Source organism: Rhinolophus ferrumequinum, chromosome 12, assembly GCF_004115265.2.
Source record: "Rhinolophus ferrumequinum isolate MPI-CBG mRhiFer1 chromosome 12, mRhiFer1_v1.p, whole genome shotgun sequence".
NCBI lineage: Eukaryota > Metazoa > Chordata > Mammalia > Chiroptera > Rhinolophidae > Rhinolophus > Rhinolophus ferrumequinum.
In genome coordinates, this window is record NC_046295.1 from 64389234 (window position 1) to 64413376 (window position 24143).

General features: G+C 42.7%; 1 protein-coding gene and 2 pseudogenes across 7 annotated transcripts in view; all 3 read right to left on the minus strand.

Annotated features, from left to right (window-relative positions):
* The window catches only part of SUSD1 (sushi domain containing 1), a 115278-nt gene extending 111456 nt beyond the window's left edge, over positions 1 to 3822 (minus strand). For all 7 annotated transcript variants that reach the window (XM_033123694.1, XM_033123693.1, XM_033123696.1 and 4 more), the window contains exon 1: positions 3171 to 3822. In XM_033123694.1, the coding sequence (XP_032979585.1) occupies positions 3171 to 3468 (298 nt within the window). In that variant the 5' untranslated portion in view covers positions 3469 to 3822. The remainder of the gene's footprint in view (positions 1 to 3170) is intronic.
* On the minus strand, positions 1267 to 1738 carry LOC117032295 (60S ribosomal protein L23a-like; annotated as a pseudogene).
* An 8709-nt stretch (positions 3823 to 12531) lies between the features above and the next one.
* LOC117032383 (60S ribosomal protein L13a-like) lies at positions 12532 to 13385 on the minus strand (annotated as a pseudogene).
* Positions 13386 to 24143: the final 10758 nt, after the last annotated feature.

Consider the following 24143-nt stretch of genomic DNA (forward strand, 5'->3'; position numbering starts at 1 on the left):
TGAGTCTCTGACAAACGTAAGGGATGGTGGCTGACTCTCTTGCTTCCCCCTTATCAACTACATTCAGTCCTCTTCTGCTGTCACACTGTGGAGCCAGTCCCCAGAACCTCTAAGCCAGCTATTGTAACAACTTCCTCAATGGCTCTGTCACGTGGGGTGTCACACGGGGTGTCACGCGGGGTCTCCAGTCCCGCTCCCCACACAAGAATACAGGATACGGGGAGGCCAAAAAGGAACACCCACAGAGCCACAGATAGGGGAGTCACACCACCACTCTCGCTGGTGGCTGGGTTAGAGACACAGGAAGCAGGAGCCACACTATCCGCAACCTGCCGTCCACTTCTCTCTGCCAACCAACCTCACTTGCTAACTGCAATCCACTCTTGCTAGCTCAGCCACCATCTTCTTGCTAACTGCAATCCACTCTTGCTAGCTCAGCCACCATCTTCTTGCTAGCCCCCCATTTTTCTGCTAACGTAGCCACAGCAGTTATTTTAGTGGCCAATGGCTCACTGGTTACAGGTGACGGCCAACTAGCCACAGCTGATGGCCATCCAATCACAGTTGATGGCCATTTACTACCTGAGCCAGCACCTTTTCACGTGAGGGCAAGAGCCTGGAAACTGCACTCCTGGCTCTGTCCCCACAGGCTCTAAGCCTCCAGTCATTCCCCACATTGTCCACTGTAAGGAAACCTGCCCTTAATAACCAGATTCTCCAACGCTGTAAATGAAAGAAGAATGCCTACATAGGAAGAGAAGGTTCTGTCAGGCAACCCTGACTTCCATTTCCCCCAATTCATCCCCACAGCCTTTAATTAGTTGCAGATGAATGACCTGAGAGAGTTACTTTGTTCAATTATCTTAGCCCAGCATTTGAAGGGCACCACCCTGTACAGTTTCTCAGGCTAGTCTTAACACAAAGATTCTGAAATGGCTCCAAGCATTGACAAGCGTTTATGCACACTGCCATGAGAGACCAACTTAGGGAAGGAAGCTAGAAAGCCTACCAGAGCATCTGATGTACAAAAATGGCCACTTCAGAAGGTTGAGCCATCAAGAGAAATACCCATCAGTGATGGTAAAAGTTCCAACATGAAAAGAATTTGGGGGGACAGGAGTGTGAACTCATATCCCTCACATCTCCTTACATGAAGTTCCCTTTCACTTCAGGATCAGTGTTTGATTTTATCAAGGAAGCTATATCAACTTTTTTTTTTTTACAGTGAAAAAATTTTGTATTTAGAATTAGCCAGCTGGACTCAGTTTAGATGATCCCAATTTTGTTGGCAACATCCAAAGCATCATAGTCAGAAGCCAATCGAACATATGCCTTCTTCTCTCCATCGGGCCTGATCAGGGTGTTGACCTTGGCCACGTCAGTGTCCTAGAGCTTCTTCCCAGCCTGTCTGATCTGGTGCTTGTTGGCCTTGACACCCACAATGAACACCAGCATATTGTTGTCTTCTATCTTCTTCATGGCTGACTCGGTAGTTAGGGAGAATGTGATGATGGCATAGTGGTCAAGCTTGTTTCTCCAGGAGGCGCTCTTCCCAGGGTATTTAGGCGGCCTTCGGAGCTGCAGTGTCTTGGGCCTTCAGAAAGTGGATGACGTCGGGATCTTCCATTTATTTGTGGCTGTGGAGGCCTTTCAGGACTGCTTTCTTTGCCTTCAAAGCCTTTGCTTTGGCTTCGACTTTGGGAGGAGCAAGGGTTTCCTTCTTCGCTTTCGGCGCCATCTTCGTGAAAAGCTCAACTTTTTATATAACCTGCAATGGCTTCCCACTGTCCAGGAACAGCTAAGTCTAAATGCCTTGGTCTGCCAGTCAAGGCACTCCACCTTCTTGTTAAATCCAGTCTGCTTTTCCACCCCCATTTCCCACCCATCTTCTACTTATCAGTCAATCTGAACTACAGGCCCCATGCTTTTGTGCCTCTGTGTACCTCCCAACCACCCCTCCATCTGGAATTCATTCATTCGACACATATTTGTGGAGAGCTGACTGTGCCCTCTGCTGTGAGCTGGGATGCCTTTTCCTCATCTTCCCATATCCAAACATTCCTCATATTCCATATCCCTTACCAATCCTTAATTGTCTAGTTAAAGGGTCACCTCATCCATGAGGCCACCAGATTCCCCTAGCTACCTTGTTTCCCCGAAAATAAGACCTAGCCAGATAATCAGCTCTAATGCGTCTTGTCTTTTGGAGCAAAAATTAATATAAGACCCAGTCTTATTTTACTGCTATAAGACCGGGTCTTATATTAATTTTTGCTCCAAAAGACGCATTAGAGCTGATTGTCTGGCTAGGCCTTCTTATCCGGGAAACACTGTAGACGTAATCTCGTTCCCTCCTCTGACCACCCACACCTTCTCAGAGCACTTAATGGTGTACTGCCTTCTATTAAAGTTATTTGGGTAAATGCCACCTCCCCTACATGTCTGAATACTGCGTGCAACTCCTATCACACTCCACACTGCGTTTTACAGAGGGGGAAAACCCAAAAAACAAAAAACAAAACTACTCCAATTGCCTGGAAATGGATTATTTGCTCCTATGGCTCCTCCAGAATAAGAACTCAATGAGGACAAGCCCCAAGACTTCACATCCTGCACAGGGAAACAAGAACCATCTGTTGAATGAATGGATTAATGAATGCTTTATTCCTGTAAACTTCCTTACACTTTTTTCTCACCATATTAGCATCTAGTTCTTCATCAAGATGAAAAAAAAATTAAAAGGCAGAAAGAAACTTGCTGCGGGACTAGAATTTGTTGTGCAAAAGCCACAGCAGAGCCGGAAGCGTGACAGTGCAGCCGGAACGCCCTTCCACCACCCGCAGCGCGGCTCTTCCCCCTGGGCGCCGCTTGCGCCCAGCCCCCACCTCGCCTCAAGTTCCCGGGGGCGCTGGCAAGGCCACCTCGAAACTGGTCTCCCCCGCGGCCCTGGGGCGGGGACGGGAAAGCCCGGGCGCAGAGCCCCTCCTGCTTCTTTGAGCCCCGCCTTCCTGATCCCCAACGGCCGGAGCGATCGCACCTGCGCTCCTCGCCCGGGCTCCGCGCCTGCCCGGCCCAGGGGCGGGGAAGCGTCCCGGGCGCGCCCAGCGTCGTCAAGGCACAGCGGGGACTGGCGGGGTCCCCGCGCCGCGCCCGCTCCTACCCGCACTCACCGTCCGTCCCCGGCGCTCCGGTCGCGCAGCGGGCCAGGCCGAGCAGCAGCAGGAGCGGCAGCAGGCGGCGAGGCGGGCGGCCCGCGCCCCGGGGCCCCCGGCCCATGCCGCCGCTGCCGCGTCCCTCCCGGCGCGCCCGCGACTCCTCCTGCGGCCCCAAGGCGCCGAGATAAGGCGGCGGGCGCTGCGGGGAGGGGGCCGGCCAGGCCGCTTCCGGCGTCGAGCGGGGAAGCGGCGGACACCGCGGGGGTCCCCGGGAGGCGGCGGGGCCGGGCCTGTACTCCAGGCAGATGCTCATTCATTCACAAGCTCTTTCACTCATTTGTGCACCTGCCAGGCGCGCGGTGGGCACTGGGGACGCACAGCGGGCAGACAGGGTCCGGCCCTCTTGGTGCTTACGATCCGAAAGGGGGACAGTCGCCCAGCAGATAATGACACAAATGAACAGAGGGTCCTGGACTGTGCTAGAAGGAAACGTCCATCATGCCCTAAGCGTGTGGAACCAATGCGGGATCCAAGCCTGTCGGGGGCTCAGGAAGGCACCCGTGGGGTAGCAAAGGAAGAGGTGAAAAAGCTGGGGTGAGGTCCCCAGCTTTTTAGCAAGAGGTCCCAGGGCAAGGTGAGAGGGCGAGAAGCCGCCAGTCCAGGCACCCATGGGGCGACCGACTTGACCAGGTGACAAAACCAGCTTATAGGGCGACTGAAGTTGTGGTGGGGGAGGGGCTGGCAGGAGTTCCTGCTACTTGGAGGAAGTAAATAAACAGCCCCTGAGGATGAAAAGGACGTGGGAGAGGAATCTAAGCAGGTGAGAAAGGCATCTGCAAAGAGACAGTGACAAGAGTGTATTCTAGAAATGGGGGGAGAACCTCCTTGGAGTGGGAACAGATGGTTTGGAGAGAGGCAGTAAGATGGAGAGATAAATAAGACCTCACAAACCGAGTAAAGGGAGGTTGCTGAGAAGCTGTAACGGGGTTTTAAGCAGAGTGACTTCAAGCAGGAAAATCTCCCAGAGTCTCCTCTGTGGGATTGGGATTGGGGCTAACAAGGCAGGAAGACCAGCCTGGAGCTGCTGCGGGAATCCAGGAAGGAGAGGACATGTCCAGGAGCAGGACGTTGGCGAGGAGTATGGGGAGAAGTGGCAGATGAGAGTGGTATTGGGCGGAATCCACTGGATTTTATGACCAGTAGAATGGAGGAGAAGGGAAGAGAAAAAACAGATGTCACCTAAATTTCTGGTTTCGGCAACAGCGTTGATCGTGGTGGGAGTCACTGAAATAGAGACCCAAAGGGAGTTGTTACAAGTTGGGGCAGGGAGAGGCTGCAGGGGGAGAAGAAATAAGTTCCAGTTTGAAGGCTTTGAGCTTGTGATGTCTGTGGATCTCTCCAAGAACAGGGCCCTGCACTGCTTCACCCATATTCTCACTTGCTTTCTCTCTACCATGAGCCTGATCTAAATCGAACCACCCATGAACACACCCATATAAGGACTAAACTGGTGTAGCCTTAAAAAGAAGTAGTTAAAAATAAACTTCCCAGCCTCTTCTGCAGCAGGCTTTTTTGCTAATTATTATTTTTTTTTAGTTCAGCAAAGATAAGAGGCTACTTTGAGGAGTAGAAAATGGACATCGTGTCTATTGTAGCATATCTCCTATTATTTAGACAATTTTTTTGTTAAACTCAGCTCTCCATGAACTTTGAAATCGTAATTATTTCAACAAAAATACGTTCATTTAAGACATTGTAAAACCAACCTATACCTCTGCTTTTCTGCCATGCCTCCCTGCAGAATAAATAAACATATACTTGTATGTGTGTGTGTGTGTGTGTGTGTGTGTGTATTGTTTTAATTGGTGATGTTAGGAAAAAGTCCAAAACTTGGAAATAGGCAAAAGAGATTATTGAATGTCTTTTTCAGTGGGACTCTGGGTGTTGCCTAGTAGCCCTTTTAGAGATTATCTGATTCCACAGGATGGACACCTTTGCTGGACTTTCTATTGACTAGGCTATTTTCAACTCCATAGGGGTAGAAGTTAACTTGCAGAAAACTGATGATAATCAAAAGATTCTTGTCCATAGCAATGCAATTAATTTTTTCCAGTATTAATATAAGTGATTTCTACCAGGTGAAAATAAGATAAACCTAATAATTAGATTTTGTCCTATATGATACCATTTAGCCAATTTTGCATCTATTAGCAAATTCATTTTATCATTCCTGACTGTACATGTGTATATATATTATTTTTTTCAAATTTTCTTTTGAAATTTAGTATCTTACTAGTTCTCTGAAGTAAACATCTTACTGAGTCCCTCATGAGTTAATTGAATAAAATCTTAGATAGGTTTTCATTTTATATTTGCATTAAGTATATTTTTAGTACTTTGAAAAGTTTATGGTAGCACAACCTATGTTACTCTTATATTCCACATTAGATTGTGTGTCTTTCTAATGTGGTTCACTTTTTGCTTTGAAACAAATATTTTTGTAAAAAAAATTACTTCTTACCCAATGGTGAGTTCATGGAATAACGGAATGGAAAAATGTCTCCTCATCAGTATTTGTCACTAGAATTAAAAGAGAATATTGAACCAGTGTTAAAATTGGGAGCAATAGGATTATTGCTGAGAAAATATTTAGCTTAAGAAAAATGTTCTTTTAAGAGAGCATGGCCAATATACCAACATTTTCTGAAAGAATTTTTCCCCATGATATCTAGAAGCCTTTAATGACTTTAAAGAAAATTTTAACTTTTGGTTTCAAGATGGCATCGTAAGCCCTGAAAATTCTCTCTCCCCTCCTTCCCAAACCCCAGTAAAATGGCCAAAGATACACACACACACACACACACACACACACACACGCACACACCACAAACAATCAAATATACAGCAGTGCTTGCAAACAGGAAAGAATGACATCAACAAACCAGATAGCTTTGAGGAATGCGTTGGACATGTCTTCCACAAAAATATCCACCAAAAGATATGGAAGGTAGGGAGAAAAATAAAAATAAATAATTTAAAAATTTTTTAAATTATATGCACACTTCAAGTTATTTGTACATATTAATATAATGTGAAGATTTTATAATATTTTAAAACTCTGTAGGAATTGTTGAAAAAATACAAAGTACACTTCTTACCAATTCAAAGCGTTTAATTTTGCTCATCTGTGTACATAGTGTTCTCTACAATCAGCAACTTCTTCAGGCTTCAGGCCACCCAAGTACGAGTTTCCTGGCCCTCCAAAAAAACTGTCACTTCTGCACTTTTAACAAATCATTTTTAACTTCATTTAAAAAAATCTTTTACAATAATTTAGTTATCAGAGGGCCGCCTTTATGTGGTTAGACAAAATATTTAAATCACACCTAAAATATTGAGATTACTGACCAGTATCGGAAGTGATCTTAAAGGATCTCAAGTAAGTATATATAATCAAGAGAGATTCCCAATTTGTTCCTTTCTCCAGCCATCAAAGGTTAATAAATGTTGAAGTCTTAACACATCTTAATGTGTCTTGCTATACAATCAAAACCCTCAATATTTGTACACCCCTGTTCACAGCAGCATTATTCACAATAGCCAAAAGGTCAAAACAACCTAAGTGCCCATCCAAGGATGAATGGATAAACAAAAGGTGGTCTATCCATACAATGGGATATTATTCAGCCTTCAAAATGAAGTAAATTCTGATACATGCTACAACATGGATGAACCTTGAGGACGTTAAGGAGGGTTAAGTGAAATAAGCTAGTTAAAAAAGGGCAAATACTGTATGATTCCACTCATATGAGGCATTTCGTCAAATTCATAAACAGAAAGTAAAGTGGTGGTTGCCAGGAGCTGAAGGGAGAGGGGGAATGGGGAGTTAGTGTTTAACGGGTAGAGAGTTTCAGTTTCGCAAGATGAAAAAAATTCTGTGGATGGATGATGTTGACGGCTGCAAAACAATGTGAATTACTTAATGCCACTGAACTGTACACTTAAAATATTTAAATGGTAAAAAAGAAAGAAAGAGAGAGAGAGAGAGAGAGAGAGAGAGAGAGAGAGAGAGAGAGAGAGAGGAAAGAAAGAAAGAGAGAGAGAGAGAGAGAGAGAGAGAGAGAGAAAGAAAAAAAGAAAAAGAGAAAGAAAGGAAGGAAGGAAGGAAGGAAGGAAGGAAGGAAGGAAGGAAGGAAGGAAGGAAGGAAGGAAGGAAGGAAGGAAGGAAGGAAGGAAGGAAGGAAGAAAGAAGAAAGAAAATTTAGGTGCCAATTTTTATTTTTATTTTACCTGACTGGCACTAACACATAGGACTTTCCAAGTCAATTTAGATCCTGGTGAATCAGAATTACAGGAAAGTTCCCTTGGAAAGCCCCATCCCCCAACTCCTGAGACATAAGTGGATGGGATTCTAAGAGAACCCTGAGTGGGCGGGCGGTGTAGCAGCCAAGGGCAGAGAGGAGGAAGACTGGCAAGTACAAGTTGAACACTAGTCCAGTATCTCTAGGGTTTTCCCCGCAGGCTGCCAGCACTGTGTCTGTTTACAATGTAAAGTTTGGGATTTGCCCAGTGTATTCCCATCAGGATAAAAGGCCAAAAGGAGAAGGGACGGGAGACTGGACACCAAATATCCTGGAACTTTCCTAGAAAAATCCCTCCCTTGGTCATCACGCTCCTGACCAGAATTGATGTCCAACTTTTTCCAGCTGCTGGCATGAGAATACCACCAGCAGGCTTGCAAATTGTCAATAGATTGCTTCTATGTGGGTATTTCAGGAATGGTTTGAATATCTATCTAATTGTAATGAGTTTGATATACTCTGATGTTGAACTCATTGCTTGAAGTTTGCATTGACAGAAATGATTTAAATATTTGAAGCCTTTGGATTATGCTGGTTGAAAACATGTGTGTTTGACAGATATAAGTGAGTACCTCTGTTGTATCCACTCACACATATGTATCTATGCCTAGCTGACACAACACGAAAGGACCACATTGGCCTTTCCAGAATGGAGACTTCATCTCGAGCAGATTTATGAAGACCGGTTCAGGAACCCATCTCTATAGAGAAATGCCCTGCTGATGAGTGTCTCTAAGGCAAGCAAAGGTAGACTTCTCATTCTTGGACGCTCAGTGACTCTCAGATACCTCGTTGCCACGTGAGAAGCAGTAGGATTACTGTGCCTTTTCCAACAGGCCTCTCCCTCTCCCCAAACACACACACGGACCAAACACCCTACTTGGAGTTAGTTTGCAGAACTTGGGTAGCAAATAAATAACACAGTTGGCCGCTGCACGTGGCTGTACTAGAACCAGTACTATCTAACGGTTAGCCCACCCAAAACACCAGGGATCTCAGAAAAGCTAAACAAACATGGATGGGAAGTGACAGCTCAGTAGAGCGGGGAAGTCCCCTAGCCCTCATTTTCACAGTAACACCGTCCCTCCTCACTTTACACTGGCAAGTGCGCTCTAATGGGACTCAGACACCCTGTGATCCCACCAGCAGAAGATGGTGGAGCAGAAGATTTGGATTCCGGAGCAAACTGCCGACGCTCCAACAGACTCAAGTTCAGGGAGCAGCTGGAAGAGTATTCACCCGTCCTCCCCCTGACCTCGGGAGGTGGGGGCAACACCAAGTGAGACGGGGGCTCTATCACCCAATCTCTCTCTGTCTCTCTCTGTCTCTCTCTGTCTCTCTCTGTCTCTCTCTGTCTCTTTCTCTCTCTCTCTCTCACACACACACACACACACACACACACACACAGAGTCACCTGCCTCATTTGAGGAGGCCTCGGCTGTTTGATCTATAAACCATGAAAGGAAGCCTTGCTGACAGCCCATTTCCGGACCCAAGATCAGCGTGGGGAGCCTCACAGCCACCCACAGCCCTGAGGAGAAGTGGGGCATATCCAGCAATGACTGACACAATTGCTGAGGAAACCCACAACAGCTGTGAAGGCTGAGCGAGCTAGACTTTTCTTGATAAATAGCAGCTGACAGTGAAGACGCATATTACTGACCTTGGCAAATAGTGCAGTCTTCGAAATATACTTTGTTCAATTATTTTGAACTTGAGGTTATTCTGGAGTTCTAATTATAAAGTACACCTTTTTGAGAAGCCTCTCTTTCTGCTTTCATGGGGTTGTAGGTGCATTGGCTCTTTCATGTTTTTGTTAATCTGATGATCTCTGCTTTTTATCTTCCACAAATCATCTCTATTTTGGTGCTCTGATAATATACCCTGTCTGGATTTCCTGTACTGCTTTCAAGTGATTCTTTTTTCCTCTCCATTTGAAAAAAAAAAAAAAAAGAAAGAAAAAAAATCAAGGCACAATTTACATACAGTGAAATACACAAATATTAAGTGTACATTTCTACTTCCAAAGGTCCCTTTGAGCCCCTTTTTTGTCCATTGGACTCTAAATTGCTCCAAGTCTCGGTGAGTGCCATATTAACCAGCGATCCCTGTATCTGGCAAAACTACTGGTTCCTAGTAAGTGTTCTGCATATCTGGGGAAGGAAGGAAGGAAGGAGTGGAGTCCATTACTGTCAGTCCTGGGTTGCCAGTGGGTGTTAATATTCAACCCAGCTGCACACCCTTGGAGCAAACTGGTATAGAAAAGCTTCAGATTACTCATCTGCCTACATGCCTCATTTCCTGTTCATTCAAGGGCTTGGTGGTTCCTAGATGATATATGTCCCCAGGTGACTGTCTCTCACACTGACTTGTCTCCGGGACTCGGATGATGCCCCACATTGTACGGACTTGCTCACACAGTTGTTTTTAAATGGATATGAGTGAGAAACTTTGACTCTGTGCCAAAGTGGGTAATGGAAAAGGAAGCACGTATTAACCAGTTCAAAAGATTTCTTGTGCTTTGATTTTCTCTGGCAGGTTTGTAAAATAAACCCTAAGCACTCATGGGTAATTTTTAAATCAAATTATTCTTTTGCATCACGGTCGCTACTTCTTAAAGACAATTTGCCAATGTCAACTACGATATTGGGCTGACAGGCCACAATCCTTAAATGCTCATAAAACATAGGTTGTCACACATCGTCTAAATGAAGCTGCCTGCCCCTGCCTAAACAGGCTAGCTCTCCATATCACCAACTCACCAGCTGCTGTCAAAACTCCTCTCCTTCATACCCCTGCTGTGTACTACTTAGGAGACTTCTGGTCCAAGTGACTTAAAATGATCCAAAATATTGAAAGCAAAACTGGAATGTATTAGCTCCCATAACCTAAAAGTTTCCCTGACAGATCTGACACAAGGTGTGCCTTGACCAAACACTGAGAGTGCCTCTGGAATCCTGTTCCTTCCTCTCCATTCTCAGGTTTCCCCCTCATTGCTGTAAGATGACTGCTATAGTAATAGCAGTCTATATCCAGGGGACAGAGAAAGCTTGTGTGAGGCCTTGAGCCTATTTATCCCTGGGAACAAGTGTCCTTAGCCAAACCACTCACACCATTTTACTGGATAATAGGATCAATAAATAGCCTAGAGCCACCAGGGCTCACCCTCTGTGTGGGGTCAGCCTCACCCAAACCCCAAGGACTGAGCTGGGGAGGAGTGGTTCCCAATGGAAATACAGGGTAATGTTTTATCAGAAGGTGCTAGGCAGCAAAACCAGCATGTGGGACTATAGTTTGCGAGCATGCTGGCTCTTTGGAATCGCTCCCTTCTCAATTTAACTAACATGCATGTTCACAAATCCTAACTTATTTGAGCTGGACCCCCTCTTCGTGTGACATTCTAGGACATGGCTTTGAGATGCTCATCATTCTGGGTAACTCCTTTCTGTGTTGTTGTTGTTGTTGTTGTTGTTGTTGTTGTTTTCAACTTCTTTTTTCTAAAGAGTTTATTTATACCCGAAACTGAACACAACACTTGGAAATAGTCTGCCCAGTGTGGATCTTTTCCTGCAGGTCCTGATGTAAACCCTTGTAATACACTCAAATTTTGGATAACTCAAGTGTAGGACCTTAAATGCATACCCGCTACATTTTACATTGTTAGATGCAGTCCATTGCATGTACCCTCTGGTCTTTTAGAACATGGTGACTCCAGAATGCACTATAAATTGCTTTCTGGAGATCAACTCTCTCCCTCACCCTGGAATAATGAGCCTGAAGTCACCTCAGGCTAGCTCCCAGGACCTCACTGGTGGGGGAGCGGGGCCTAAAGGGGAAGTATGGGGCAAGGAGACTCCATGGCTTCCATAAACCACACATTACATTTGTAGCCTCTGCAAAGATTTATGAAGGACTATGGCTTCTAGATCACTTTTTTTTTTTTAAACATCTCCATTCATGCACCTTACATTTTATTTATTTATTTATTTATTTATTTATTTATTTATTTAAGATTTTATTGGGGAAGGGGAACAGGACTTTATTGGGGAACAGTGTGTACTTCCAGGACTTTTTTTCCAAGTCAAGTTGTTGTCCTTTCAACCCTAGTTGTGGAGGGTGCAGCTCAGCGCCAGGTCCAGTTGCTGTTGCTAGTTACAGGGGGTGCAACCCACCATCCGTTGCAGGACTGAGGAATCGAACTGGCAACCTTGTGGTTGAGAGCCCACGCTCCAACCAACTGAGCCATCCGGGAGGCAGCTTAGCTCAAGGTGCCGTGTTCAATCTTAGTTGCAGGGGGCACTGCCCACCATCCCTTGCGGGACTCGAGGAATTGAACTGGCAACCTTGTGGTTGAGAGCCCACTGGCCCATGTGGGAATCGAACTGGCAGCCTTTGGAGTTAGGAGCACGGAGCTCCTACCGCCTGAGCCACCCGGCCGGCCCCAGATCACTTTTTAAGAAGCTTTTCCATCCAGCTTAAACAAAGGCCTATGGGGCCCCAGAAAAGGAGCCTTCCAGCTGCTAAGATCAGGAAAGATATCATTAAGGAGGAGAACTTCAAGCTAGACCCTAAAAGATAGGTAGGTTTTCAATAGGTGAAAATGGGGACCCAAAAGGCAACACAAGATTGACAGAAAAGGTCTTCTCTCTGAGAAAAAAATGCACGTAAAGAAATTTGCTAAGGGATGGAGGGGTCTGATTTGCTGTGGACACTCAGAGAAGACAGAAATGAAAAGGAAGCTCTAAGGAAAATCCTGCTTGTGCCCAGCCCTGAGCCCTCCTGCTCTCAAAGAAATTCCCCAGGAAATGTCTCTAAGCCAGGATGCTCTTTAATTATAGTAAGAGGAGCCCTCACCCCAACCCCTGCATTTCAGAGGGCCCTGCACGTTACAAACATATTTTTAAAAATTAAATTTATTAATGCACAAAGTAGCACATTCTGGTTCATCATATAATTATAAAATTGACTGAATTATGGACTTTTTTTTTTGGAGGAATAAACAGTCTTTATTAGGCTCAGACCAGGAGTCCTAGGGTCTTGAGGACCTCTCCATGTGTCAGTTTTCTTCTCCAGGTCCTTTTCAGCCTGTTTCCATAGCCTTGTGAGCTACTGTGTTTCCCCCAAAATAAGACCTAGCCAGACCATCAGCTCTAATGCATCTTTTGGAGCAAAAGTTAATATAAGACCCAGTCTTATTTTCCTATAAGACCTGGTCTTATAGTGTATAACATAACGTAATATAATATAATATAATATAACATAATACCGGGTCTTGCATTAATTTTTGCTCCAAAAGACGCATTAGAGCTGATTATCTGGCTAGATCTTATTTTTGGGGAAACACGGTATTCTTCCTTTGGTAATGGATCTTGGCCTTCTCCTTCCTCTTCTCCAGGGTAACTTGAAGAAGTGGTTCTTCCAGCCAAGGTTGTGAGCCAGGCACCCTTGGTACTTGTCATAGGGCGGCAAGGTCCCATCAAACACCTTGAAGCTTTCAGGGCAGCCTGGCCTCACTTGGTCTTGGGGACAGCCTGCTGTGCACCATCCAAAAGATGAGGCTGGATGCTTGGAAGTGGAACGCGTTGGCATCCATCTGCTTACAGCGGAAGGCCACGTACTTTCACTTGTTTCTGTAGAAACTGCCAGAAATGTTGACACCCTCACAGCACACAACGACCAAGAAGTATTTGCTTGGCCACGATGGGCCTCCAGGGGCCCAGGGAGATGGCCTGGGCAGTTGAGCACCAGGATTTGCCCCTCTGCCATCCTCCTCAGCTGCCTGGGAAAGTGGACCATTTTAATACAGAACAATTTATGAAGAAGAAAAGAAAGACTTGCCATAAACACGAATGTTTAATTATAAACATCATACAAGTGCCCCATCACTCAGAGACCTACTGTTACCATCGGCGTAAGCAACCTGCCACTCTTAAAATCCACTTCCGTGAGCAACCCTGTCTGGACTCAGGAGAGTCTTATCCTACGTTCTTGAAACAAGTGGTGGCAGCTCCACATGCCCGGGAAGTTTCTCAAGGTATCACTGCTGACAGCAGAGGTAAGATGCTTCAAAATGTAGGGAGGGTTGAGAAGTGAAAGCACATTAAAAAGAGAGAAGACAGGATTGACTGACTTATTACATCCCTTCTCTGTGAGAGTACGAATGTAAGATTCTTGCATGATGAAGAATCATTTCCCAGTCGTGCTGTGTGTCCATTTCCTGGTTTTCTTCACGTCTGTCTAAGTCAGGGATCTCGAGGTACTCACAAGTGCCCGCAGGTTTTGCAACAATTGCTCATGACAGCTGAGCATTTGTAACATTAGGAATTCCTATGACTTTTAAATTTGTGAAGATATAGGTCTAGAGCTAAGGCATAGGAAGCCTGATGCCAGTTCCTTATGTCGGCAACTAAATGAACATTAAAGACTGGAATTGTGAATAGGTTTACTTGTATAAAACTCTGTAATAAGATTTAGTCAGGTCTTTACAAAATTAATAGTCAGCTTTATTGAAATGATTTTGACTTAAAATGTTGTTATTAACTAACCTAATTTGTATTATACTTTTAATTTGAACATAGGATTTGGTATATTTTCGAGGACAACTTATTGAAAATGTATTTAAATAATTAACAATTTTTATTTACTGTTTCTGAAAAACATATAGTCAAATTTTGTCCCCTGTTACACAATTATATTTTATTTTTAACCCCGTGGGATTAAATCTGGCACACCACCTGTTTTTGTTTTGTAGATAAAGTTTTATTGGAACACAGCTATGCTGCTCAACGCTTACATATTCTCTATGGCTGTTTTCATGTTTCATGTGGCAGAGTAGTTTTCACAGAAACCACATGGCCCACAAAACCTAAACATTTTACTCTCTGGTCCTTCATAGAAAAAGTTTGCCTACCACTGCTTTGGATGACAACTGCCAAAAGAGAACAGATTATGTGAAAATCTTTATTGTCAATATAATTTTTCTGAAATAAATACGAAACCCCCAATTTTATGGAATGCATCTATAAATATGATAAATTATGTATGTCTTTATGACTCATCCAAACATCACTGGCTTCCCAAAAGAACACCCAAGCATGTGCAATAATAATTAAATTCAATCATCTTTAATAGCCTGTCAACTTTCAGCCATATAAAAGTCAGAGCCTTGCCCATGTTTTTCAATTTTGCACTTAGGAAAGTGTGTTTTTCGATGTGAGGCATGTTTTCTCTTGCCCCAGGCTCTGCAAATCTAGGGGCAGGTCTGCCAGAGTGTGCCCTGAAACGTGCCCATGTTCTGCCACATTGAGGCCTGAGTTTGGGAGACTGTCCCTGTGCCTCTGATGGTAGTTTGTACAGAGGGCACCGTCCCAGAACAGTAACACACGTCCCCTTGTGCCCCTGCTTCAGGCTGGGTGGCCACCAGGACATCTGGACACAGTGCCCGGAAGGACTCCTCTTCCCTTCTGCAGCTGACCAGGTGGGACCAGCTTTGACCCTAGAAGCCCATGTGAACTTCCAGACCACGTGTGTGGGAGGCTCTGGCCTTGGGGAGAGCTCATGAGGGCGTGTCAGTGCAGAGACAGATCTCCTGCTCACACCAGCAGCCCTGCATTTCCTCTAGCAGCTGCAGTCTTTTGGCCACTGCCTGGGCTCTGCTCTGCCTGCCCCGCCAGACCTACATGCCAGCAAGAGCTAGTGCTGTCGTGGTAGCTGTGCAGCTCAGAATGTCAGGCTGATGCTCAGGGCCCATCCGTCTCTGCTGCTGGGGGAGACAACCGTTCACAAAACGCCAGCTAACTTTAACCGTTGCCAGATTCGGGGGGGGGGAAATATATATATATATATATATATATATATATATATATATATATATATATATATAATATTGAATAATATAAGTGTGTGTCCTATGTGTCACTTCTCAGACAAGGCATTTAATAACTGGGACATTTAATAATCATTGCTCTTTCCTTGCTGAGGAGACTTTAGAAGCCATCCGTTTCAGATGATATAGCTACGAGATGGAGAATAGTTGCCCAGCCCATAGAAATGAACTTTTATGAATTGTTGGAAGCTGTGAATTTTTAGGGCTTATCTGTTACCACAGCATCACCCAGACTCCCCTATTACATCATCCAAGCCCCTGCTCAGACTTCACTCTTGCTCCTTCTCCTCCACTGTGCTCCTTGGGGGTTTTATAAACCCCTTACGACGCTTTGTGAATGTTTGCTTAGTTATCGCTTTCCCTCCAACCTGGGCACAGGAGCCTGGTCTCATTTGACTTTGCGACCACAGGACATGACATCATAAGCTCTTTAGTGAGTGCTGAATGAATGAATGAATGACCAATAATTTCCCGAGTTTAGAGCCAGGAATTAGCTTCAGAATCACCTTGGTCTCACCAAGGATGTCACCTCTCCAGGTTTTATCTCCATTATTCCTTAAGTAAAGGATAACCTCTCTTTAAATAGGTCCGGGCATCTTGGGAAATGCAATTACATAAAGCTATGTTATTTATATAGTGGCTGGTAAACAGAGGAGCGAGAGATTGTGGGTGATGACATTCATTCTTAGTCACAAATTAAAAGGGAAACATGACAATGACATTTCCACTGTGAGAGAAAAGGTCACCTGGCATTCACAGGCCCTACTTGCAAGGCTGTGTTTGTGTTCTAATGGTCTGTACTTCCTGGGATGTCTTACACCTGATGGAGAAAGTCGAGGTCCACCGTCTACTGAGAAGAAGAAATGATAATCTCTTTAAATGTTTACCCTCGCTAGATCAGTAATTGTCAACCAAGGAATGGAAAGGGGGCATACCGGAATCTCAGAGTGGGGGAGAACAAAGAAACTATACTGATTTTATTTTAGAAACTCATTATCCTAATAAAAACTACAGAGATTCAAGTGTGACATTGTGGGCTGATCGGCATGTGAAGAATATGGAAGGAAAAAGCATTCAGACCAAGCTGCAGCACAAGGTGGGGCTCAGCAGCCTGTTGGCCAAAGGCTGTTATTTGTATTCCATGTCTGGTACCATCTGTGCTGCAGTTCCTACTGCAAACACACAGTGAGTGTTCTCTATTTTAAGGGAAGTGTAAGTTTTATTTTAAAGCAAGTTCTGATGTTGCGTCCTTACGATGTGTGGCAGGAACGAGGTGGCTTTGATGAATGTAGAAAGATGAAGCAGCAGCAGAGACAATTTTGCTTGGAAGTTTGGCTGTGAAGGGGAAGATAAGAAAAGCAAAGAAACACTGGGGGTTTTATTCCTAGTTTTCAGATTGGAGAGACTTGAGCGTGTTTAAAAGGCCGGCAGGAAAATCCAGTAGAGCACACGAGGCAGAAGGAGCAGGAGAGACTGGACAATGGATAGAGAGAAAGGTTCGTGGATAGAGTGAGATCTCTGAGGAAGTAGGTGGGGATGAGAATCTGAACACACAGGAGGGAAAGAGGCAAACAGGGACAGAGAACTGGGGTGGCCGCAGGAAGTTTTAGAGTCCCTGGTAGTTTGCTGAGGACTGCAGGCCATCAAGGCAATTGGGGGGTGAATAGAAAACAAGTAAGTGAATTTGCCTATTTTTGTGAATATCTGAATGCTGACGCCAAATTTGTCCAAATTTCTTCAGTTCCATACGGAAGTTTGTGGGTGGTTAAAGTAATAATCAGTTGGCTAACTTTATAAACTATTACCCTGCATGGGGGAGAGGTTAACTTTTTCAAATTTTTCAAAGAATGCTAACTTGCAGTCGAGCTTGTTTTGTTTGAAATACAGAACTGAAGCCCTGAAGACAGTGAATCTGAAATATAAAGGCTCAAATACCAACTTTGTTTGTTCTTTTAAGCATTTATCACAAAAATCCTTTTCTAAATTCTTCAAGTTGATATTAAAATGTCCTGTCCTTTTCTCATCTTGATGATGCTCTAAAAGACAGATTTTTGAGACTGGTTTCCAAGAAAAACAACCCTCCAACCTCATCTAGTCCAGCTGCAGGATAAGTTCAGGCTAACTTTTCCTTGGGTCAGGGTAGACCCAAATTTCCTCTGTGAAACACTGGGGGTAAATTCTTCCTTCCTGATATTCAGTCTTTGCCAGAAAAAGCCTGAGGAAGGGTTTAAGTGACAGCTTTGAGTCAGTTGCATAACATTTAGAAAAGCACGTTAGAGAATTTAGGGATGAAGTGGTTCCCTGTTTATCCCAGAAAACTGATTTTGTGTGCCATTAAATCATTCCCATCAATGTACATTTGCCAACCTGATTTGTCTGCACCTCTGGTTCTGTAAACCAAGCAACGTTTGAAAATGCTGTGACTTTCACACTGCACGAGGCTTATGATGGCAAGCTGGTTGGTACATTCAGGGATCACATTGACACCCCCTTTAGTACGGTTAAAAAACATGGATTTTTTTAAAGACCAAAATACCTTTGTTTTCAAAAATTGCCATTGCTTTATTTTAGGCATGATGTTTACATTATAAACCTTCTAATGGTCCAAAGGAGGAGGGGGATGGGCATGAAATTTTAAAGATTATCAAAGGAGAATAAAGAAGAGTTGAGAAAAACTGCTCTAAATGGAAAAAAAAAATAGTGCTGCGAATGACGACGCTGGTAGTGGGATAAGGAGTAGCTGTCTGCAGAGGTCCCACCGTGTTGGCAGTACCCGACTTAATTCAAATTTGTGGCTTAGTTGGAGGATAACTTGTTCTCTGTATTTGGAGATACGAACTTTAAAGAGATAATTAAGGTAAAATGAAGCCAGATGGGTGGGCCCTAATCCAATATGACTGATGTCCTTATACAAATAGATCACGACACAGACACACGGAAGACTGTGAGGACAGTTAGAAGCAGCTGTCTCCGAGTCAAGGGGAGAGGAAACCAAACCTGCCGACACCTTGATCTTGAATATCTAACTTCCAGAACTTGAAGGGAATAAATTTGTTGTTTAAGCCACCCAGTTTGTGGTAGTTTGTTATGATAGCTCTAGCAAACTAATAGTGTGCAAGGGAATATTTTGGCTTCTTTGGGATTGACCGTACTGGGGAATCTATGCTTTAGAGGGGCATCGTGGAAAAAGTTTTGGCTACCCCCAAAATGTATAGGTTAGAGGCAATACTGTGTTTCCCTGAAAATAAGATCGGGTCTTGTATTAAATTTTGCTCCAAAAGACACGTTAGGGCTTATGTTCAGGGGATGTCATCCTGAAAAATCTTGCTAGGGCTTATTTTCCAGTTAGGTCTTATTTTTAGGGAAACACGGTAGTGTCAGTAAGGATAGGGATCTCGAATACATATACTTTAACATAACTGTGTTGTTGTAGTTTCACCAAAAGTGGAGTAGAAAGTAGGTGTTTTTGTAGATTGAGACAGACCTGTAATTATTTCTGTGAGTACTCACTCAGCTTTCTGTGTATTTCAGCTGGCAGCTTGGTCTAAGTGAGGTGTTGGTCTGTAACAACCAGTTTTTACTCACAATGTCACCAGAAGCCCCAGGGTTCTATCTATAATGGTCTCAGTAGTTTTACTTCAGGAGTGGAGGATGGGAGCTGTCAGGAAAAAAACTGGCCCTGGGTTCCACCAGAAGCTCCTACCAGCTACAAGGAAATGGCAAATCTTGATTTATCCAACAGATAATGTATTGTATGCTGGTCTCTGCAATGAGTGCTTTATTTCTTAAGGAAAGACTCTGCTACTTAGTGAAAGGGGTTTTCTTTAGAATCCTGTAATCTCTAATTTTTATGCCTTTATTTGTGAGAATTGAGAGTAGAGAAGTTTAAGTGTCATTCGCCGAGCACATAGCTAACAGGTAATTCTGTAGCTCTGAACACTATTTTTTGAAAAAAGAAAAAAAAACAAACCCTAGAAGTATGATCTGAAAATACAAAGAACTATGCCTGTTCTAGAAAGTCTCAGAGGCTGACAGCCACTGTTCTTGGACCACATGGAGAGATGTTTAAAAACACTAGGTGTCAACGAATCAGGTAATTCTTTAGAATGTTTGTAAGCTAGAACCATGCTGCAAGAAAAAACATACCAGCGCTTTACACCTTTATTATGTTCCTTGATGGCATTGTTAGAATCACTTTTACAACTTTGGACCCTCCAGCAAACATGTTTGTCTATCAAACCAGCCTCCACTAAGTACAATAAAAGGTGTGGGGGTGAGAGAAGCATTGGGACAATCCTAAACCTTGTTTAAGTTTTTATTCCTGCCTAGTTTTATTTCACTCTCAAGCCTGTATTTATTGTTTTTGTCATAAGGGATAGATATGCAGTGGAAATCTTTAGGTTAAACAAGGCAATCAAAGCAGACAGCTATGATTAACATACCCTTTTACAAAAGAACCACAAAATAAAATAAAAAATAATATGAAACATAAAACATTAATGAGCTACAAAGCTAACTTATTTCGGGGATCAAAATAAATGAAAAGAAGGATTTTTGAAAGTACTTCTGGCAAGACAGCTGAAGAGAAAAAGAGAAAAGGCACAACTGAAAAAACTAGCAATTACAAATGACTTGTAAGTACCAATAAGGCAGAGATTTAAAAATATTTTAAACAACTTTTTACCGATCAATTTGAAAACTATTATATAAAATAAATTATCTTAATTCATTAATAATCTTCTAAGTAGAAGGAGACAATGAGTAGGGTTATGGAAGATTAAACACAATGTGAACGTGAAGTTTCATTATACTTGTCTAACGAATGTTTGAAATTTTCCATAAAAACACAGGCTTAAAATAAAACTAAGGTAAACCAATTTTTGGAGGATGACAGAGAACAAAATAACTATTTTGAAAACAGAGAAACAAAGGGAAAGATTGAAGCATTTCTCTAGATTGAAGTCTTTCCTAGAGACTATACCTCAAAGTAACCGAATAGTTGATATGGGGATGTTTCTATTATATAAAAGTAATCCAAATAATACATGCACAAGAAATGATAGCACCTTGCCATTTTGTAATCCCTAAAAATTAATGGATCTAAATGGTCAATAGCTACTACCATCACAAGACACATTATGTAAGTGCCCAATGCTGTCTATATTTTTGCCAAAAAGAACAAAAAAAGAGCAGGGAAGCAGGAAGGAGGTAAGGAAGGAAGCAGCTCCCAATTTACAGAAAATGTGAAGTGGGGAGACACATTAAAGAAATCACATCATGGGGCATAACCAGTGAAATCCAGACTGTTGGAATTTTTACAGAGCAAATAGCTGTTTTTTCAACAAATAAGTTGCAAGGGGGAAAAGGGATGGAAAGGAAAGCTATATATATGAAGAGCCTTTATCAACAATTGCATTGTATGGACTTGAACATACTGAAATGTTTGTAGATGAAATCCTATGAGTGGGATTCTTTTCCCCAAACAGTCCAGGGACTGGGATGAAGAAACAAGATTTGCCCGCTAGTGGCAGTTGGGTATTGGGTACATGGGGGTTCATCACAGTATACTAATTAGTATGTATTTAAGAATCTTAATGACAAGACATTTTGCTAAACCTTTGTGTAATGTCTCCTTTTAAAATGCTAGAGAACTAGGTAGGTCTTTCTGGCTTTTCTTCATGAAAATACGTAAGGGGTCAGACATCAAATAGCCCACCAGATCAGGCTACAGCTGCAAAAACAAAACTAGTATGTACAGTTGACCTTTCAACAATGCAGGGAGGGATTGGGGCATCACCCCCCATGCAGTAAAAAAAGCAGAGTATCGCTTTTGATTCCCCCAAAACTTTAGTCACCCCTCGGTATCCATGCAGATTGGTTCCAGGACCTCTCACGGATACCAAAATCCAGGATGCTCAAGTCCCTCATATACATCTGCATAGGTGTAGAAAACGCATAGTCAGCCCTCTGCATCCAGGGATTCCCAACCACACTGAAAAACTGCTTGCAATTCACAGTTGTTTGAGTCCACAAATCCACGAGTGGACCCACGCAGTTCCAACCTGTGTTGTTCTACGGTCAACTGTACTAACAGAATCTTTTTTGAATTTAGTTGGATATGAAACTGTTCAAACATGTAGAACAGTTTATATTTTTTTGTTTTGTCAGGGAAACATTTTTCCTATAGGTATACCATGGTCAGAGAAATGCAATACGTACATTTGTGGGAGGGTTTCAAGGTGAAACTCAGTCCATGGCATCTTGAGTACTTGTAACAAGGACTTCTTTATTAGGGACAATAATCAGCTGACTTAAGAAGAAAGGATTCTAGCACCTTGCTCGATTACAATCAGTTTTCAAAATCTTTTAAATGTAGTATAACGCACAGAGAAATGAACAAATCCGAAATGGACAAGCTCAATGAATTATCAGAAAGTAAACACTCCTGGGTAACTGGTACACAGGTTAAGAAATAAAACATTAGCCACGCATTAGAAACCTCTCTTCATTCCCTCAATTATCTCCTTCCCAAAGGTAGGCACTATCCTGTTTTTGAACTTGATGTAAATAGAATTATACATTGTGTATTCTTGTGTGTGGCTTCCTTTGCTCAACATCACACCTGTTGCTTCTTCCAGGTAGCTTTCACGTAGCTTTATTGTGTTCATTTGTATAACTATAAAGTATTCCATTATACATCAAGATGACATATTGATGTCTAATAGTGCCTACTGTCCAAAAGTGAACTTTGTCTAACAGTAATATAACTAATACCAGCTTTCTTTGGTTAAAGACAATCTCTTGATCAAAGATTCAGCAGATAATTCCGTAACTTTAGGTATGTTTTCCTTAATCTGAGGGCAATTTATTCCAAGAGAACCATTGAGTTTTTCCCGTTACCCTGTCTATATCCTTAGAACATAGGAATAAAAGAAATATATAAATCTTCATGAAACATTAGTATCAACTTTTCCTGGTTATACTTTCTTCATACTAAGAAAAGTGGGAGCTCTACATCCAAACCCCTTAGTTTATGAATGCAGTAACTCCAACAAAACTGTTATGTTTTATCAGTTCAGCATAAATTGTTTTGGTAGAAACACAGTGACGAATTTCCATGAGAAGTTGAAATAGGACAACAGAAACAATTGGTGATGTAGGAACAACCACACAAATTATAAACTGAGTGGATTTAACACTTCTATCCCTAACCCAGCATCCCAGGCCAATTATTGACAAATGTGCATTAAAAATTGGGTACAGCTTGTTTGATGGTGTCCTCTTACTTGGTTATTCCTGTAATTGTTCAACTAATGGCATATGTCTCAGAAACAATCATTGCTCTGAAATGGCTTATTTCTAAAAGTAAGGAGTAGATACTTATTGAAGGATGTGTGTTCCTACATATTCATAATGAGCTGTAGGACAGCTTTAGCCACATGTATTCTGACTAGAATTGCCTGGAGACTTCCTATCAAAGGCATTTTGGGGGCTACCTATCAAAGGCAAGAGTTAAAGACTATGTGATTTATGGATTTAGACTGACATTTCCACTGTATTACACATTTCTAAAGTAAGTCAACATGTTCTTAACTCTATCATTCCCAGCACCTAGCTCACTTGCTGGTACAATCAGCACTAGGTAAGCTGAATGAATCCATTTTTTAAATAAACAGTGTTATGGGCTGAATTGTGTTCCCTCAAAATTCTTACGCTGAAGTCCTAAACCCTAGAATGTGACTGCACTTCGGGGCTAGGACCTTTAAAGAGGTAACTAAGACAAAATGAGGTCAGTTGGATAGGCCCAATACAATATGCCTGGTGTCCTTATAAAGAGATCAGGACCCAGACACACACAAAGACCGTGTGAAGGCACAGGGAGGTGGTCATCTATAAGCCAAGGAAAAGAGGCCTCAGAAGAAAACAATTCTGCTGATACCTTGATCTTGGACTTCTAGTCTCTATAATTGTTAAGAAAATAAATTTGTGATTTAAACTGCCTAGTCTGGACTACTTTGTCAGTCTTAGCAAACTAATACAAGTAGTAACTACATTTTTTAAAGAGTTTTCTCAAATTTACAACTTGAAACTACATGTTTAGTTTACAATCTTCAGAAGTAGGTAGGCATTTTTACCCTTCAGCAGAAACACCCCCACCACTTATGCAATGTCTTTAAACTGGTGTGGATTAGTATAAATGCGATTCTTTGTACAGACCTTCAAGATTATAACCCTCACAGCACGCAGCAGGACAAAAGCACACACCTGGGTGCAATGGAGAGTGCTGGGTAATGTCAAGGAGACCTAGTTTCTAGTCCGGACTCTGCATTTAACTGGCATGTGGTCTTGGGCAACTCACCTCCTTCTGTGTCGCTTAACTTTAAAAAGTGGAAATTTAACTAAGTGGTCTCATTTATGCTCAAAACTGCAACTCTTAATGATGGTTGAGCCCTTTGCTGTGTAAATAAGCATTTCATGGTGAAGGAAGTTCATAAAAACCTCATTTGGTCATAGGGTTATTTTATCTTTTCCTGACAAAAATGCCTCTTATGCTTAAAAAAAAAAATTCATCTAGTTGCATTTATGGAGAGAACAGATTTTACAGGTGAGCCAGCAAAGATCAGTAATGTTTACCTAATTTTCTATTCCATTAAAAATAGTCTTCCAAAAGATCCCAGAACTAAAAAATTAAAATAAATTACTGCTTAGGCTCCTACAATGCAGTAACTCTTTAAAGAACCC